A 20,390-nucleotide genomic window follows, 5' to 3' on the forward strand; every position below is an offset into this window, starting at 1 on the left:
TGTTGAGCCAGAAATCGTAGATGATTCAGAGGAGAACAATGTTTTGGACGACCACTTTCCAGTAGGCAGGGATTCATCAGACGATGAAATAAATGAGGTGCAAGAGATGGAAGAAGAAAGCGAATTTAATGAAAAACTCGCCATTGGTGCCATAAAACCTCCCAAAAAAATTTCCAGACGAGGATTGTACATTGTTCCAGAATGCGACAAATTGTGGTGGGATTAGTTTCAAACTTCGTATTTTCACTATTGCCGTTATAATAAAGTTTATTCATTTAAAATGTAGCAATGTTTTTCCTTTTATGCTTCTTTCATAAATGTAGGTAGATTTAAATTTAAAAAATTGGCCACTGAATATTTTTTTGCATTTAATTGGTGCAAAGTTTAAAATCCGGTAGGATTACTATGCACCAGTAAGCATATTGTAGCCAAATATTATTAAAATATCGAGTGGTGCAAAGTATGACTCTTCTAGGGTATACTTTGCACCACTAATAAAACTAGGTTTTTCTTTTAATTATGCAATATACCTAAAAAATAGCTAAATTAAAAGCTATATTACGACCTGTTCAATAGATGTATATAATAAAAAGTTCAGATCTTCTTTCAAGTAACTTTATATCCACTCTAAGAAAAAAAAATAATAATAAATGGTGCAAAGTAACCCCGTTTTTAACAACTGTCAAACAGTAAAACGTTCAGTTACCGTATTTTTCCACATGAGAAATAATGTGGGATTGGACGAATGAGTCTAGGCTTCGATTACGTATCAAAGCGGCATGAAGTTCACGGGTTCGATTCCCGATGCAAGTTTTTATTTTTTTTAATTTTTTTTCCATTTTATGATTGTAAGTATATTTTTTATATAATTTTTTTTTCAGAGAATGCGTATTTAAAATTTTTGCCAAGAATTATTATCGTTCAGAAATAATTTTTTCTTTGTGTCATTTTTCAATGTGTTTGTGTGCGTTTTATTCTTTTATTTCTTAAAATTTTTGGTATTGTCTTAAAAATCACATAATATGTAGTAGAAGTATAACTTCTTACGTGCGTACAAAAGTACACACACACATTCTTTTTTTATTAACTGTAGCCTCCCCGAAATTGCTTTTCCATTGAGGAATCGTAGAAAATCTAAAAAACGTTAGATTTTCTACACAAATGTTTAATTTTAATAGGAGTATAACTTTTTACGTGCGTACAAAGTACACACACATTCTTTTTTTTTTAATATTAATTTTTCAAAAACTTGATTTTTGACCTTTTTTTAATGGTTTTTGCTAATTTTGCAGTAATAATAATTATTCAAATTAATTTTTTAATAATTTTAATAATCAATTAATTATTAAAATATCAATTTTATCTCGTAGCAAATTTAATTTCAAACCTTTTTTGTCTTAAATAAATTTTTCTAAAATCCATAGATGCCAAGATATAGCAAGCAGAAGGAGAAAAACATTGAATAATTTTTCTAATTTCTTTCACAAATTATTTAATAAACAATTTAGCCCATCTTTTGAAGTCCGGATAATAAAATTATCATTTCTAATAATATTCTTTCTTCTTCTTCTTCTTCTTCTTTGATATAGGCAGTACTGCCAGTTTTTCTTCAACGGTGCCTTTCATTCTGTCCCTAAGTTGTCATTCCATATTTTCCTTGGGCGTCCTATACTTCTCCTGCCTAACGGTGACTTGTCCCTGGCTATTCTTACTATCCTTGATTCAGACATCCTGCTTATGTGCTCATTCCACTCTTCTTTTCTGTTCTTTCGAAGCAATTCGAATAATATTCCGAAGCAATTAAAGCAAAAAAATATAGGATCACATACAGTTTATCCAAATGAGGGTTTTAGAACAGATAGCGCCTGGTATATATGGCGAAAATGTTATTGATTCCATAGATTAATTATTTACGAAGTTTACAAACCATTTGGCAAATATATCCGTATAAATACAATAAATACAAGACCAAATTAAAGTTTTTTCCCTTTTATATCGTTGCGTCATTATCTCAAGCATTCCAAACGGTTCATAAAACGTATAAAATGGGCCTTAACACCACCATCACCGGCTTTAATCAAAATTGATAAGAACCGTGACAAATCAGTCGCCTAGCACAGACAAAGCCCCAACACAATCACCTTCGACGGATATTACATTAATTGTCCATGAAAAATAGGCTCAAAATAAAGGAGTCAGTCCGCGTGTTATATAACGCGAAATAATAGTAAACAAGAAAGGGAATTATTATGCGTTTAGAGCAGTTCTTTTGTGAGCGCAGCGTGTGTCGACTCGAAAAAGTCGCGCTATAACGCGATAATTAGAGCCACATCGATCAACGGACGACGCAGCTTTTATCAAAAGGTTATTCTGTTTTTCGCCGATTCAAACTCTTTTATCTATGCTATGTTCATTAATCAGGTATCGCGTTTTTTGTGTAAGAGATCTATATCTCATTTTTTGCACCTGTGTTTTTGATTGAGAACGGTCTAATCGGAATATTTTACGCGGCAGCATATACAGCAGACTTTGTTTTTGTTTTGACTTTATCATTAGTACATGCAGCCAGAAAAGATGTAATAATTATTTTATTCCAATTTCTATTGACTTTATTAATTTCTTAACTTCCTGTTTGTTTCTCTCTTCTCCTTCTCTCACCTCTCTTTCTCTCTCTCTCTCACTCTCTCTCTCTCTCTCTCTCTCTCTCTCTCTCTCTCTCTCTCTCTCTCTCTCTCTCTCTCTCCTCTCTCTCTCTTCTATCCTTATCTTTTTAATTAATTATTTTCTATCCTTATCTTTTTAATTAATTATTTTCTATCCTTATCTTTTTAATTAATTATTTTCTATCCTTATCTTTTTAATTAATTATTTTCTATCCTTATCTTTTTAATTAATTATTTTCTATCCTTATCTTTTTAATTAATTATTTTCTATCCTTATCTTTTTAATTAATTAATTTCTATCCTTATCTTTTTAATTAATTATTTTCTATCCTTATCTTTTTAATTAATTATTTTCTATCCTTATCTTTTTAATTAATTATTTTCTATCCTTATCTTTTTAATTAATTATTTTCTATCCTTGTCTTTTTAATTAAATATTTTCTATCCTTATCTTTTTAATTAATTATTTTCTATCCTTATCTTTTTAATTAATTATTTTCTATCCTTATCTTTTTAATTAATTATTTTCTATCCTTATCTTTTTAATTAATTTTTTTTATCCTTATCTTTTTAATTATTTTCTATCCTTATCTTTTTATTTATTAATTATTTTCTATCCTTATCTTTTTATTTATTTTCTATCCTTATCTTTTTAATTATTTTCTATCCTCATCTTTTTAATTATTTTCTATCCTTATCTTTTTAATTATTTTCTATCCTTATCTTTTTAATTATTTTCTATTCTTATCTTTTTAATTATTTTCTATCCTCATCTTTTTAATTATTTTCTATCCTTATCTTTTTAATTATTTTCTATCCGTATCTTTTCCCCGCATTGAAATGCAACAGCTAATTTAATCAGAGACATAAAATTTCGATTTGCTTCTGTGCCACACTTCATTTGTCAGTTGACAACTCCCCTTCCATTCTGTTTGGTCATCCCTTCTTGAAATGGATGTGGGAACTGTTTTTGTAATATCTTATGTCTACTTAAGGCACCGTTTCTCTGTAAAATTCATTTATATCGTCTATAATCTCTTAGGTCACTTGGATGCGTAATATTTTAATATTTTCATAATCGATTTCATTATATTACTTATTTAATATTTAACCTATATTAATGAGTGTCTTCTTGATTATACACACAACCTCAGTTCTCTCCAAAACAACGTTTATTTTCAATGTTATTAATGGTATGTAGAGTTGAGTCCCTGAATCTTTACCCGTGCGTCATCATTTAAAGCATACGAAATAAGTCGATGAAAGTCTGAAATTGAAATTTACTAAACGCAACAGTGTCACCGAAAATTTACAAGATACCTTTCTTGTTTAGAATGACCCACAAAACTTAAAAATATATGTCCCGTAGCAAAAAAACGTGAGCTCTTGTATTTGTTTAAAAAAATTGTTTAAACAATTTCTGCCCAAAAATTCCGCCCGGCACCCTTCAGATTTGTTTAAATGGGACATTTCTGAATAGGAATCCACAAAGAAAACTGAATCAGAAATTTTTCCAGGCGGGAGCGGTCTCACCACATGGACTATTAATATATCTATACTGATAAATTAAAATATGTTAACTCAAAAATATCGATTTTGAATAACTTTTTAGTACGTAAAAAAAATCGATAACAAGTAATAGAAATCGACTGATTTTCATCGTTATTTTAATACAATTCAAAATTCAAAAAATGCGTTAAAAAGCGTTGAAATTCAATAGCTCTTCATCGCTATTTATAGGTTTTGTAGTAAAAAACTTGGTCAAGATCGAGATATTTGACTTCAGACCTTTTTACTATCAGTACAGATATGACAACGTGGGGAAAAATATTATAAAATCAATCAAATACTTACTCTTCGTGATTTGCAAGCTTCTTATTCAGTCTTGGTGCTTCCTTTTTAGCGAATTGTCCTTTCACGATCCTCGCTACCGCTGTTGGGGTTTCCTTTAACGCGAAACTAGTTACATAGTGTCCCAAATTGGCCTTTTTAAAGTCGAATATTGGTCTCATTTTATTGGAATAGGTGTTGTAAAATCGAGACCAAGATGAGTAAGCTAAAACGGACAAACTTTGAATTAATACTATTATTATTACACTGGCGAATTTTCTCAGAAACTCATGCAAAAACAAAACAAAAAAAATTGAATTCGGAAATTTTTGGGAATTTTATTAATTACCTTATTACTTAATATTGTTTAGAAAGCTCCAACAGGATGCAAATTGACTTGGTGAATGTCTTTTGTTCTCCACAGAGGACGAGAACCAGCTTTTGAGTGGTCGATTATGAAGACTGATTAATAAATCTTAGTCGAAGCAAGGTGTAAATCGGTGTTAAAATAAGTAGTAAATGGAAAGATAAAATTGTTTCATTTCGCGGCACAAACACTGTACAATAATACAAATTACTAAATTTAGTAATTTAAACTGTGCTATGTCTTTGAGAATTGAATATGAGTAAACGTAGATCCGTGGCAATTATTAAACTTGGACGTGATAAATGAGAATCATTGAATAAAATAATTCGCCTTAAAACAAAATTAAGAGACGTCTCATATTTCAGTTCGTTCAGAGAGCGTCATAAACGTACGTTTCAGTCAGGGGTATATATGGCCACCTGGAGAATCATTGATTTTGCGTAACAAACGTAGATCGTCGTGAGACGTGAGACAGTCCAACTTTGGACCTAATCACGAGAATCAGAATCGAGAAGAATAGTCATATCGCTCAAGAATTCAGCCTTTATAAGATTCCCACACAGAGAGAAAAGTAGGCTATTTTAGTGGGTTTGTAGTTTTAGATTTTAAAGCAAATAAAGCGTTTTTTATAGTCCTGTTTTGTGTGCTAGTAAAAGCACACCGATTCTTTCAAAAAAAGCAGATATTTTGACGTGAGGATTTTCGATTGAATATTAGTGTGCTTTTTTCGATATTATATCAAAATAAGGAGAAACTAAATACTTAAAAAAATACAGTGTGTTTGGAACTTAAAAAGTTTTTATCAAATTTCGTGGGAAAAATTTTTTTGTGGAAGATATACACAAAAAAAACTAAAATTCGGTTATTTGAATTAAATTTGAAATAAACCAAAATTGGATATACTTTTTCTAACTAAAAAGAAGATACAAACTTATAATATACAGCCAATTCTACTTACCGCTACATGCTGCTCGATGAAGTTCTTTATCTTTTTCTAAAGCGCTTTCAAAGCGCTTTTGAAGAGCCGTGGCAGCTTTTTCGAAGTCAGGTTCTTCCATTATGTCACTCAAGCTTTCTAAAAACCTCTCCGTGTCTTGTTTCTGTAAACTAAAAAAGCAAGCATGAAGTACATACAAAAAACTCTTGAAAAACTAAAGTACACAAGAGCTGCAGGTAAAGGTGGGATACCAAATGAGTTGTTGAAATATGTTGGAGCTGCAATGAAAGGATAAACTAACAACATTAATTAAAAAGATTGTAAAACACAATCAAATATCAGAAGAATGGAAGACAAGCGCACCTTTTTAACCCTTTTACTTAAAAAGGGCGATAAGAAACAACCAGAATCCTACTTAGAAACTTAATAACTAAAGTTTTACAAGAACGAATAAATGAGCTAACAAACTTTTAGCAGATGAGCAACAAGGTTTCTGTGTATAGAATAAAACAGACCCGCATTGCTATGTTTTATCGACTTAAAGAAGGCTTTTGACTTAAAGATGGAATACATATTTTGCATAATAAAGAGATCCCGCTGGATATTATAAAATGGCAATGGAATAACACGGGGGATACCACTGAATAGGTAGTATTCTTTTTTGTTTGACTTTTAAATATCGCTCTGTGACGATTTTAAGACTATAATTCGTTTATGGCAGTATCGCTTACATTTAAATGCTTTAAACGAACAACAATTTTATGGTAATCCATCTAACAGGTAAATATACATATACAGGGTGTTAGTAAATAAGTATGAAAAACTTTAAGGGCTAATTCTACATGAAAAAATAATGCCGGTTTGCTCTATAAACATATGTCCGCAAATGCTTCGTTTATGAGATAAAGGCTTTTGAAATTTTTATTTCAAACTGCCAATTTATTTATTGCTCTAAGGCCAGTTGAGCTATGAAAATTAAATTTGGTGAGTTTTCGGAGGTAGGTATTGAGCATTTTTTGACATACAATTAAACATTTTGTATTCATCATTGGCGCGCATACGGGTAATAATATGAATTTAAAAAAAAAATAGTAAGCCACTGAGATATTTCAAATTAAGAATTATTTTTAAATTCCACCTTTAATTTTTGATAAAAAAGCTTTCTTGCCTTCTTTTCACATGGTGCACCGTTCTTACGCAGAAAAATAAAACATCCTGACGCGTATTTTTCATTTCTTAATACATTCCAATATTCAATATAATAATACTAAACTGGAACAATAACAGAAAATATTATTAATAAGTTTTTAACTAGGTGCAAAGCTGCAAGAAATGTTTAAAATAATCTTCTTTTACAGGTAACAGAAGAATTTTATATTCATGATTGGCGCGCGTACGGGTTATGGTTTGCATTTTTTTAAGAAAAAAATAGGACGTCACTGAGATATGTCAAACTAAAAATCATTTTTGAATTCCTTGTTCAATTTACGACAAAAAATCTTTCTTGCCTTTTTTCCATACGAGGCGCCGTTTTTGTACAAAAAAATAAAACATCTTAACGCTTACAAAGTATTTGAGGTACTTTGTTTCCATATGCATAGAAACTTAGTTCAAATACTTTGTAAACGAAGATGTTTTATTTTTTTGCATAAAAACGGCGCCGTATATGAAAAAAAGGCGAGAAAGATTTTTTGTCGTAAATTGAACCAGCAATTCAAAAATGATTTTTAATTTAACATATCTCAGTGGCGTACTATTTTTTTTCTTAAAAAAAATCAGACCATTACCCGTACGCACGCCAATGATGAATATAAAATTCTTTTGTAACCTCTAAAGAAGGTCATTTTGACATGTGTTGTAGCTCTGCACCTAGTTAAAAACTTATTAGTAATATTTTCTGTTATTGTTCATTGTTCCAGTTTAGTATTATTATATTGGATATTTCTTGATAATGTATTGTATTAAGAAATGAAAAATACGCGTCAAGACGTTTTATTTTTCTGCATAAAAACAGAGCACCATGTGAAAAAAAGACAAGAAAGGTTTTTTTTATCAAAAATTAAACGTAGAATTTAAAAATAATTTTTAATTTGAAATATCTCAGTGGCATACTATTTTTTTCTTTAAAAAAATTCAGACTATTACCCGTATGCGCGCCAATGATGAATACAAAATTCTTAATTGTATGGCAAAAAAACTACCTCGTAAAACTCACCAAATGTCATTTTCCTAGCTCAACTCGTCTTAGAGCAATAAATAAATTGGCAGTTTGAAATAAAAATTTCAAAACCCCGTATTTCGGAAACGAAGCATTTGCGGACATATGTTTATAGAGCAAACCGGCATTATTTCTTCATGTAGAATTAGCCCTTAAAGTTTTTCATACTTATTTACTAACACCCTGTATATGAGGCACAATAGCACATATATCATGAATACCGCCAACTCAAAAAGAACTGATAGAAGAAAATGAAACGGAGAATGAAGAAAAGAAGGATAAGGATATAGGTAAAGTAAAATACGTAGCAGGAGAAAGAAGACGAAAAGGAACTAAAATAAGATAAGGAAGAAAAGAAGGATAAGGATATAGGTAAAGTAAAAGAAAATAAAATAATATAACGAAAATGTTACATAAAGAGGCAGTAGTAAGGGAGTGGAATAAATTTACTTACTAAACTCTGTGCTTCTCCATTTCGGTGACGAAATCCTGTTCTTCGTGCGTTAAGAATATATAAGACGTGCCTGATTTTCCAGCTCGTCCAGTTCTTCCAACTCTATGAAGGTAGTCTTCGATGCTTTGAGGACCGTTGTATTGGACAATACAATCAGCTGCTGGTACGTCTATGCCTCTGGCTACTACGTCCTTAAATGAAAAGATAATTGTGGTTATCAAAATGGATTTAGTTTGTTAGTAAAATACGTTAACCAATGCATACTATTATCATTATGACCATTTTAGGTAAATTATTATTTTATACTACTGTTAACCACTACCAAAAAAATACAATTTAGTTTGTCAAAACTCAAATAAAATAGAAAAATATAATCTTTTATCGTGGACCTGAAGATGGACTGAAATTGTATAGGCCGAAACTAGTCTGTTTCCTTTTTCTTTATTTATTATTAAATGTTTTTACTAATCCAAAGCGTCTTTTTATCCTATAATAAAAGCTGTACGATTTTTTTGTTAGTGTGGAATATTCCAAATGCTTTTTGAAGTTATACTTCTTTAGGCGCGATTGAGAGTAAAATTTCATAATTCTGCGCGCATGCGCACACAGACAGTTTGGTATAAACGTTATACGGGATCTGATTGGGTGTTAAAATCATCTGTCAATAATAATTATTCAATATGGAGATTTTGGATAAACAAATTAATGTTGTGTATATTAGTTTTTATTGTTGTGATGGCAGAGAAAAATGCAAGTTTATAATATTGTAGTGACTTTTTAAATAGTTTTTAAAAGCGACAGGTACGTAATAATTATTGCAAATGTTTCATTATCCTAATAAAAAATTTCATAGGTAGGACCTACCTATTTGGAAAATTTAAAAAGAACCTACTAAAATAGAATATAATGCTTTGATTTACATAATTTGATTACCATCAAAATTTCTATCAATATTCACCTAATATATTGTTTTCTTACTCTATTTTGTTGTATTCTAATATTTCTTTCAATTCTAAATAATTTCAATTCAAAATCAAAATAATTTGGTTAAATTCAGAACCGTCAAAAGTTTAATCCGTTTAGTTAGTGGATATTCGCACATGATAACACATGGTCTCCGTGGGTTAAAGTTTAAGGTGAATGAATTTCAATACTAACTGCACTGATAAGCGGGTTCGAACCCCAATGGAAACTTTTATTTTTTTTATACATTTTATGATTGTAAGTTTATTATATAATTTTTTTTTTCAGAAAATACGTATTTAGTTAAAAAAATTTCCTACATTGTTCAGAAATCATTTGTGGCCTTTTTCAATGTGTTTGTGTGTGTTTTATTCTTTTATTATTTTAATTCTTGGCACTGTTTTAATAAAATTTTTTGAGAAGTAGTAAGTATTAAAATTAGTTTAATATTTAAATAAAATATAAATAAACTGTTCAAAGTATATTAATTTCGTTGAAATCATATAATAGAAGTATAACTTTTTACGTGCGTACAAAGTACACACACATTCTTTTTTATATACAGTATGTCCCTGTAAGTTGTATCCATATGGAAAACTTTTTTATTATTAATTTTACGAAAAAAAGTTATTCTTCATAAAATGCTCTGCATGGTCCAAAACCCAAGATTCAAACATCAGATATCAAATCTTATGAATGTTATACGAGGTATGTCAAAAAGTTTGAATTTCACTCAAGAGTAAACTAGCTTTATTTTTCACAATATTGAAAATTGCTATTATGAAAAGTTGTTTGGAATTAAAAACTATATTGTAATATGCAATTACATGCTTCTAATTAAAAAATATATTTTTTGAAAAACTGGATAACTAACATTATTTTCAGTTATTTCAATTCTGATAACTCTTTTATTATTAATTTTACGAAAAAAAGTGATTCTTAATAAAAAGTTCTGGATGGTCTAAAACCTAAAATACAACCATTTTATATCAAATTTTATCAATTTTATACGAGATATGTCAAAAAATATAAATTTAGATCAAAAGTGAAGTACCTTAATAGTTCAGAATATTTCAATTAGAAGGACGTAATTACATAGTGAAACATAGTTTTTAATTCTAAATAACTTTTCATAATGACAATTTTCGATATTGTGAAAAATAAACGTATTTTACTCTCGAGCGAAATTCATATTTTTTGACATACCTTGTATAAAATTGATAACATTTGACATAAGATGGTTGTATTTTTAGACCATGCAGAACTGTTTATTAAGAATCACTTTTTTTCGTAAAATTAATAATAAAGGAGTTATTTGAATTGAAATAACTGAAAATAATGTCCATAATTTTTCAAAAAAAATTTTTTTTCAATTAGAAGGGTGTAATTGCATACTAGAATATAGTTTTAATTCCAAACAACTTTTCATAATAAAATTTTCAATATTGTGAAAAATAAAGCTAGTTTGCTCTTGAGTGAAATTCAAATTTTTGACATACCTCGTACAATATTCAAAAAATTTGATATTTAATGGTTAAATATTAGGTTTTGGACCATGCAGAGATTTTTATAAAGAATAACTTTTTTTCGTAAAATTAATAATAAAAAAGTTTTCCATATGGATACAACTTACAGGGACATACTGTATATAGGGCATTACAAAAACCGTTAATTAAAAAAGTTGAACCCGGTTTTGTCCAAAAATTGTTCTCTTCCGTCGTTTTTTCCTTTCTTACATATATTTCACGTGTCTCCTACTTTCCTAAACGACTCCATCCATCGTCTTCAACTACTGAGCAACGGTGACTTTGAGACACAAAGTACAAAAACCGTTATACTTCCGTAACACGATTTACTGTGTGCTACAACTCCAAAATTAGATGGCAAACACCTATTAATACAGACGCACGCACTTTTAACTAAGACCAAGAACAAAGAGACAATTTCGGTAACAAAATAAACAGTTTTGTCTTCGAGATTGACACAAGAAAAACACCCCTTAATTTTTGGAAAAAATATCCACTTGTGACAACTATTTTTGGACGAAACTTGTACTCTAATAAATCATTAGTGAATCAAACGGTGGTAAAGTGTTGAATTATAAGCAATGATATGAGAGAATTCATAAGAGCGGCAATAATCTCGGAATATACATCTATAAATGGTAGAACGCGTATTTCGCCGCAAGAGATTTCTATTCACTTCCACGGAGTTAATTACGTTGGTGACGATTAGGCTTATTGGATTTCATAAGTGGCCGCTGAAGATGCCGATGTCCTGCTGATTCTTATTCCTTCCAAAGAAGAAACGGCCAAGGAGTACCGACTAAGGGGATTGGGCTTACATTTTTCAATATCATCATTGGCTAAGAATTTGACGTAATCCGAAGAAAAATTTACATTTTACAAACCTTAATGTAACAATAATTTTAATATTTTTTTTACATGTGGTGTAGCCAATATATTGATAGATTTAAGGTAAGTCAATAGTGTTTTGGTAGTGCACTGATTTTGTTTATTTAATATTTGTCGTTAATTTATGTTAGAGTCTTTTAACACTTTTTTTAATTTATCTCTTCTTCTTCACGTGCCATCTCCGCGACGGAGGTTGGCAATCATCATGGCTATTCTGATCTTAGATGCTGCTGCTCTGAATAGTTCGGTTGATGTGCATCCGTACCATTCCCTCAAGTTACGCAACCACGAGATTCGTCTACACTTATCTTGCCCTCTACTATACTCTACACATTTATCTACACTAACACAATTAATTAATTTATAATATTATTATTTATTACTTAACAATACGAATTTATAATTTAGACTGATCTCAAATCTAGATCTCGACTCCGGTAGCTAGATAATAGAGCAGGAGGCTTAAAACTATGGGCGAGGATAACTGGATGGAGATTGTACAAGAAAGAGAAGAGTGGAGGCATGTTGTCAAGTCAGCTAAACCCCATGAAGGGTTGTAACACCACGGAGTAAGTAATTTTTCTTGCAAAATTTGGGTTGTGGTTCTTTGCTTGCCTTATCAAGCTCTCTTGACGTTGGCGATTGATATGTTACACTCTTCTTTACTTTGAGCTGTTCTTCGTCCTTAGATTTATCCCATCATAGTTAGATAGAGAGTATTTATATAATATGTTCGGTAACAGAGCAACCAAGATATTATTGAATACTCTTTGTATTGGTTGTCCACCTAACTATGTATATTTGTACCGGCGATATGACTTGATATGGCGAGCGGCTAAATACCATAAACTATGTTTTAGAATAAGTAACTTTTAATCCCATTATTCGCCTGCGCATTTAAGAGCAATATAACTGTATCATCTGCGTATGTGTTTATTGAGTTTCCTCAATACCTCTTCCATTTCAATGCATTTATCCTCAATTCATCTTTCTGTGGCCACTGTTATTTTTTATTTTATTACTTTGTTTCTTTCTATATTCTTCTCTATTGTTTTTCAGTTGTCTTCTTTGCGCCATCAACTTCATAATTTTGTCAGTCATCCATTGTTGTTTTTTTATCTTTGACTATAATTTCAGATGTCTACATAATTCTTTTCATTTAAAATTTAACTCCGTTACTCAGTAGGACTTTTTTTTTAATTCTTGGTGTGTTTTGGAATTTTTTTTACTTCTTTGTGTTTGACTTTGATGTCAGCTACTAGATGGCTGCAGTCTACACTAAAATGCTCAGAGGCTTTTTTATCTTCGAATACGACGATGATTTAGAAACCTCCATATTAATATTTTTTGTGTCGCTATATAAGCAAGTTAGATTATTTCTAGTCAGATTCTTGCAGCTATGGAAAGTTTTTACACCAAATTTTGCGCAGACGGTCGATATCTCCACCTTTTAGTGATTTCTACATTGCTACTTTGGCCAGTCTGATCTCATGTATTATATTTACGAGTTTATTTAATTTTTATAATTAATCTTCGCTTGTTTATTCCGATTTTTTTCTGATATCTTCATCTTTGAAAATATATTACACATATCTTTGAGTCTGACTTAGTCGCACGCTTTCTTTAAGTCGATAAAACAGAAAAAAACTTGTATTTCTTGTTTGTCTCTGATGCATTTGCGAACATCTGCTAAGTATCATCTAAACTTTGTGGACAGGTGTGCACAGCATTTTTGTAGATATGCGTTTTATTGTAGTATTGCCTTTTATCGCCAAGTTTTTACTCTATTTTTTCGGCATCATTATAAAATTCTTAAAGCACCACTTTTAAATTTGTTTTTTTATCGACCTTAACGCAATCGCCATCTTCTTATTAATTTAATCCTCCCCTTCTACACACCTTGGTTATCTCACGCAGAGAGACAATCACACTCGTTTAGTCATTTATTCCATTCAACAACCGAATTTAATTCCGACTGATCAAATGTGTATCATTCCTCGATCAAAGAACGCACTTAACGTTTTTTTTCTTTCTTGCTTTCGTCGACAAAACAGATCCATTTTGATCGCCGCAGGAGAACGTACCTACTGAATGAAGCACATGCTTCTCTTCGCCGCCTTTTGTTCGAATTTCGAATTCACAGACCAGATATTCACAATAAACCGGGACTTTTCTTCTGATACACGAATTCGGTGGGTAATGATGTGGAAGTCTGAAAGACCACACTTACCGTTTTCGAAATGAGATTTTTTAACTTTTGTATGGAATACGTACAAAAAGCTAGTAGCCAAAGCGAACAAGGTGACATATTCTCGCTACAGTACTTTTTATATAAATATAATGATATAAGATTAAAAATGTATGAGACAGTATAACAACAACATAGGCTTTCTTCTCATACCGTTAGGTGTAGAGGATTAGTGCATCCACTTTTTTATGCATTGTCTCATGGACCAAGAGTCCAGGACCATGGACCTACGTTGAAAAAAAAAAATTTTAAGACAACTGGTTCTTTAATATATTATTCCCTATGCTTCCTCGAACACCGTACCGGCCATCTGGCTACTGATACAGGTTGCTTTCATTACTGCGCAGCACACTTGTACAGGTCAATATATCGAATTTAAAATTATTTTAAGACGAAAAATTATTTTGTCATTACTTTTTAAACATTATCAGAAATATGAATTATAATTGCCCGACATTTCTGTGGTTTAAAAATTAACGACAAAAACTTTTTCGTCTTAAAATAATTTTAAATTCAATATACAGGGTGACTGATTATTGTGATAAAGCTCAGTAGATCCGCTATTATAGTAATAGATAGCGATTAAACCTAATAACAAAAATTGTAGCCAAATTTGAGTTTCACATTACAAAATTAGTTAAAATGTTACAGGGTGTTCGATAACATAGTGACAGGCCAAACTTATGTTTTTTTTAAATGGAACACCCTATATTTTATTTTATATTCGAAATCCTCTTAACTTCCTCATCAAAAAAATATAAAGGTTTGTTATGATATATAGGGCTTTTTCAAAGGTTCCTAATTTCCAATAAATTTTTTAAAAATAACCCAAATTTTCTATAAAAATCGTAACAAGTTCAGCTCCCTGTATAAATAAAAATAAGCACAACAGCAATGGTTTACTGGTGTCATATTTTTTTGTTGATTGTGAAAATTTTTTAGAATTGTTGATATTGCTAATTTTCTTTATATCGAATACAGGGTGAGTCAAAACGCAAGTACATTCTTTTCTCAGTAATTTTAAATGAAACACCCTGTATTTTATATCATTATCGAAAAGTACCATTACTGTACTTTAATTTTTGTATTTCCTATGTCTAAAGTTAGTTTTCGAGATATTTTCATTTTTCAGAGCAAGTTATTAATTAGGATGTTCTATTTAAAATTACTGAGAAAATAATGTACGTGCGTTTTGACTCACCCTGTAATCGATATAAAGAAAATTAGCAATATCAACCATTTTTATAAATTTTGACAATCAACAAAAAAATATGGCACCAATAAACATTGCTGTTGTGCTTATTTTTATTTATACAGGCTGAACTTATTACGATTTTCATAGAACATTGGTTATAACTTTGTAAATACCCTGTATAACATAACAAACCTTTATATTTTTGTGATGGGAAAGTTAAGAAGATTTCGAATATAAAATAAAATATAGGGTGTTCCATTTAAAAAAACAAAAATTTGGTCTGCCACTATGTTATCAAACACCCTGTAACATTCTGAGTAATTTTGTAATGTGCAGCTCAAAGTTGGCTACAATTTTTGTTATTAACTTTTATTGCTATCTATTACTATAGCGGATCTACTAAGCTTTATCACACTAATCAATTACCCTGATTTTGTATTTTTCTGTACAGGAGTGCTGCGCAGTAATGAACGCAACCTGTATCAGCAGCCAGTATATATTAAAGAACAAGCAGAACAATATATTAAAGAATCAGCTGTCTTAAAATACTTTCTCGGAAACGTTGCTAGCTTTTAGACCATCAGCTCTTTTCTTTTCTATGCCATTTGTTTTGATTCCTGCCACGGATTGATGAATTTCGGTCATCATTATGTTGTTGTAAAAGTGCGCGAAAAATGGAAATTAATAAAGAAACAAAAATCTCAAGACGAACTAGACATACCATTATTGACAAACAACACCTTACAACAGACAGTACCCAAAGAATTAAACAACAATTTAGGAAATATTGACCACCATAGAATTACTGAGCCCCATGACATACACGTCCTGTGAAAAAACTATTAAAGAGCAAATAACAGAAGAGATTTTACAATAGTTAATGGATAAACCAAGAGAATCCAGAGGAAAAGATGACAAGGACGGAGGATACGAAACACTAAATAGAATAACAGAAAAACAGGTGGTATGAAGCTATTGGTAGGAGAAGGAAAGATAGAAGGCCAAAAACCAAGAGAAAATAAATTTCCAATACGATGGGCAGACCAAATGAAAACTGGTGTAAAATCCCTACATGAAGCCGTCCATCTTTGACAACATCACAGCCAATGAAGACATCTTCATTAGGTGCAAGGTCTTTATTCAGACGATGGCTGTCATCATGTATACAAATTCCTAAAACCCTTCTCTATCGGCTGCTGCGCGAAAATAATTCTTCTACTGTAGAACCCCACCTTTGTCTAATATAGTGCAATTATGAAAGTTTCTTTCGACCAATCCATCTCTTTCCCTCAACTTTTCCTTGCATTAAAAGGCGAAGTAGATGGTATTTAGCTCCTCTAATTATATAGCTGAAATATTCTGTTTTTCTCATCTTTATGATGTTTATGAGCAGACGTTCTGAATTCATCATTTGAAGAACATCTTCATTGGAAGTGTGCGAAACCCACGATATCTATAGGATTGGTCGATAGCGCCACAATTTGAATGCTTTTAATTTGTTTAGCATTCTGGTTTGTAACGTCCATGTCTCATAACCATACAATAAGATAACCACACATAACATTTAAGGATCTTCTTACGAATATTCAACGACAGGTTTCTGTTACATAAAACTGGTTTCCAGAGCATATAAGCCTTACGTGATATTTCGATCCTGGTTATTATCTCTTCATCAGAGTCACAATTTACATTTAACCAGCTGCCAAGGTATTTAAAATGGTTTACCCGTTCTATCTTCTCCCATTAAGAGAAAGCTGAGTTTGATCTATACTAATCTTTCCAACTGCCATCCACTTTCTCTTTGAAACGTTGATTTTAAGGCCTCTCCGATAACTGACTAGATTTACTAATGTTAAAAGCAGTCTAACAATATTTAGGGTGTCACTATATATGTGTATATGGTATGTATATATGGTACATGTTTACATGTACAACAGGTGGTACATATCATTATTTGCGCTGGTACACAAATCACAAAAAAAATAAAAATAGTAGTACTTAGTAAGTCTTAATAATACAATCTAAAAATATAGGTGGTACCAAAAATAATAAAGGGAACTGTAGGTGGTACATGACTCAAAAAGGTTGACAACCGCTGTCCTATATCATTCTTGAAGCTTCCGTTACTGTTGTTCTGAAGCTATTTTCTTGTGGCATTTTTACAATTTTAACTATTTAGAATGGGAAATAAGCCACAATATTATTAAAAAAAGATTTTTATTAACGTTTCGACGCCCAAATCGGGTGCCGTTGTCAAAATACAAAATACTATTAATATAAACAAAAATGTTGTTGCTTAGTAAAAAAATTCTTCTAATAATTTATTTAATTTGACTCATTTATATCGGCAATTCAGATACATATGATACATTTTAAAGTAGAAGACTTTAAAATGATATTGCCAATATTTATGAGTTGCGTTCCTGGGACGACTTTACTGAAAGATAGTTCATTCGATTACATGAAATCAACCCCAACTCAAGAATATCCGTCACAAAAAAATCATAGCATGTGATCTGCCTTTAAAAAGACAACCACAACAACAATCACGAGGTTTTTCCTGGTTTTCCCTCGTGATTTACTATGAGATCTCTAACGCGAGAATTTTAATGTCACCGTTGCATGTGGTTGTCTTTTTAAAGGCAGATCACATGCTATGATTTTTTTGTGACGGATATTCTTGAGTTGGGGTTGATTTCATGTAATCGAATGAACTATCTTTCAGTAAAGTCGTCCCAGGAACGCAACTCATAAATATTGGCAATATCATTTTAAAGTCTTCTACTTTAAAATGTATCATATGTATCTGAATTGCCGATATAAATGAGTCAAATTAAATAAATTATTAGAAGAATTTTTTTACTAAGCAACAACATTTTTGTTTATATTAATAGTATTTTGTATTTTGACAACGGCACCCGATTTGGGCGTCGAAACGTTAATAAAAATCTTTTTTTAATAATATTGTGGCTTATTTCCCATTCTAAATAGTTAAAATTCCGTTACTGTGTTTCGTCAATTCTAATCCAGAAGTCGTATGTATATTTACGTTTTGTACATCTTGTGTTTGAAACTACAAACATTTGAATGACATATATTTAAATTTATATTTTTTTAAATTCTCGGGAGGTGCTCCCTGGATCCGCCCTTGGGAGAAGGATTAAAAATGTAGACACTCTGTTAATATGAGTACCAGATTCTTAACAGACACATTATAAACACGAACAACCTGTAAAACACGACCAAATGAAGTGGACTGTAACGGTAAAAGTGTATTGTCTTTAACAGAGCAGTAAAATGATTGAGTAGTTTGATTTGAGTTTACCGTGCAATATAAATAAAGGTTTGGCTGTAATAGATGGCACATCAGGACAACTTAATGTACAGTATGTTAATGTTGTTAATATTACTTACCGTGCATAACAAAACACCCTTTTTGGCAGCTCTAAAACTGGTAAAGACCTGCTTTCTGGCACTTTGGTCCATGTTGCCGTGAAGCTTGAAGATTTCTACGTCTGCGACTATTTCCTCATCGTCGCTATCTTCGTCTTCTTCGAGTACCATTACTTGATTATTTGCCAATTGTCCTCTGTGTCTTGGCATTTTTATCAAATATCTGGTGAAGAGTTCGTAGTGGTAATCGACCATACTACTCGTGCCCATAAAAACAAACACCTAGAAAATTCAAATATAATATTTGATATATATATATATATATATATATATATATATATATATATATATATATATATATATATATATATATATATATATATCAAATAAAATGATAAGTATAGTTGAATCGCTGAAAAAAGATAATAATAAATAAAATGAACATCTTTACACATCACAATATATCTAAACAGTGGTGTCCCTCAGGGATCAATACTATGGCGTATTCTGTTTTTGCTATACGTATCTGATTTAACGTGTGGATGGTAGTCAAAATCGGTTTCATATATTATGCCGACTATTTAAAGTTATACTTCTGTCCAAATATGGATATTGTTCTCCAGAGTGATCCAGCTATCAGAATGGAATGTGAAATGGGTTATTCCAATAAATACGCGTAAGTGTTGTGTCGTTCAATCCGAATATAATAATCCATTTACATATAACATATTTTTGGGAAAGATTCTTTACCGATTTCCTCTGAAATCGGTAAAGGACGTTCTTCTTCTTTATGTACCATGTCCTTTCAGAACGTTGGTTACCATCATAGCTGTCTTAATTTTATTCACTGTCACCCTAAATAGCATGCTTGTATCAACCCCATACCAATCTCGCAAGTTCTTCAACCATGATATTCTTCTTCGTCCTGGACTGTGTTTGCCTGCTATTTTCCCTTGCATAATATTTTGTAGCAACCCATATTTGGGACCTCTCACCTCTACTTGTCCGAAATACTCCAACTTTCTTTTCTTGATCATCATCATCATCATCATCATCAGTAGCTCGACAACCCTTTTTGGGTCCTGGCTTGTTCTAGGATTTTCCTCCATTCTGTTCTGTTCCTTGCTTTGTTCTTCCAGTGGGTAATCTTAAGTGTTTTCAGATCTTGTTCCACTTGTTCCATGTATCTAAGTTTGGGTCTTCCCTTTGACCTTCTCCCTACTGGTGTTTGCTTCATTATGTGTAGAGCTCGGGAAATATGCATTTAAAAAACCCTAAAATATGCATGCAAATATGCACAAAAAGCGGTTGAAATATGCACTAAAATATGCTTTTATGGATTTAATGCATATAAATAAAAAACGCAGCAATCTTTGTATTGAAATTATTTAATTTATTTTATGTAAAACTCACAAAAATATTTATTGAAATTTTTACATCATTATATTCATATATTCTTCATATTCATCAACATCATCATTATTCTTTATTATATTGTTATTAAAGTTAGAACTATATATTATTAGATGTTTTTCTAAATTTTCTAGAGAAAAACTGTGCCGTATATCTGATAATTGTTTATACGCGGAAAAACTTCTTTCTATTTCACCCCTGTTGAGCTGGCCCCCCACCTTGTAGAGATTAAAATATAAATAGCGCTAAATTACGAGATATTTATGAGCTTTCATAAACCGTAGATTAAAAATTT

General features: G+C 31.0%; 1 protein-coding gene across 1 annotated transcript in view; it reads right to left on the reverse strand.

Annotated features, from left to right (window-relative positions):
• The window catches only part of LOC114330373 (probable ATP-dependent RNA helicase CG8611), a 44,858-nt gene that overhangs the window by 12,084 nt on the left and 12,384 nt on the right, over positions 1-20,390 (reverse strand). The window contains exons 5-8 of the mRNA XM_028279717.2: positions 18,704-18,964; positions 8,470-8,660; positions 5,819-5,967; positions 4,518-4,719 (exon numbers count right to left, since the gene is read on the reverse strand). Of these exons, the coding sequence (XP_028135518.2) occupies positions 4,518-4,719; positions 5,819-5,967; positions 8,470-8,660; positions 18,704-18,964 (803 nt within the window). The remainder of the gene's footprint in view (positions 1-4,517; positions 4,720-5,818; positions 5,968-8,469; positions 8,661-18,703; positions 18,965-20,390) is intronic.

The sequence above is a fragment of the Diabrotica virgifera genome, chromosome 7 (genome assembly GCF_917563875.1).
Source record: "Diabrotica virgifera virgifera chromosome 7, PGI_DIABVI_V3a".
NCBI classification, from domain to species: domain Eukaryota; kingdom Metazoa; phylum Arthropoda; class Insecta; order Coleoptera; family Chrysomelidae; genus Diabrotica; species Diabrotica virgifera.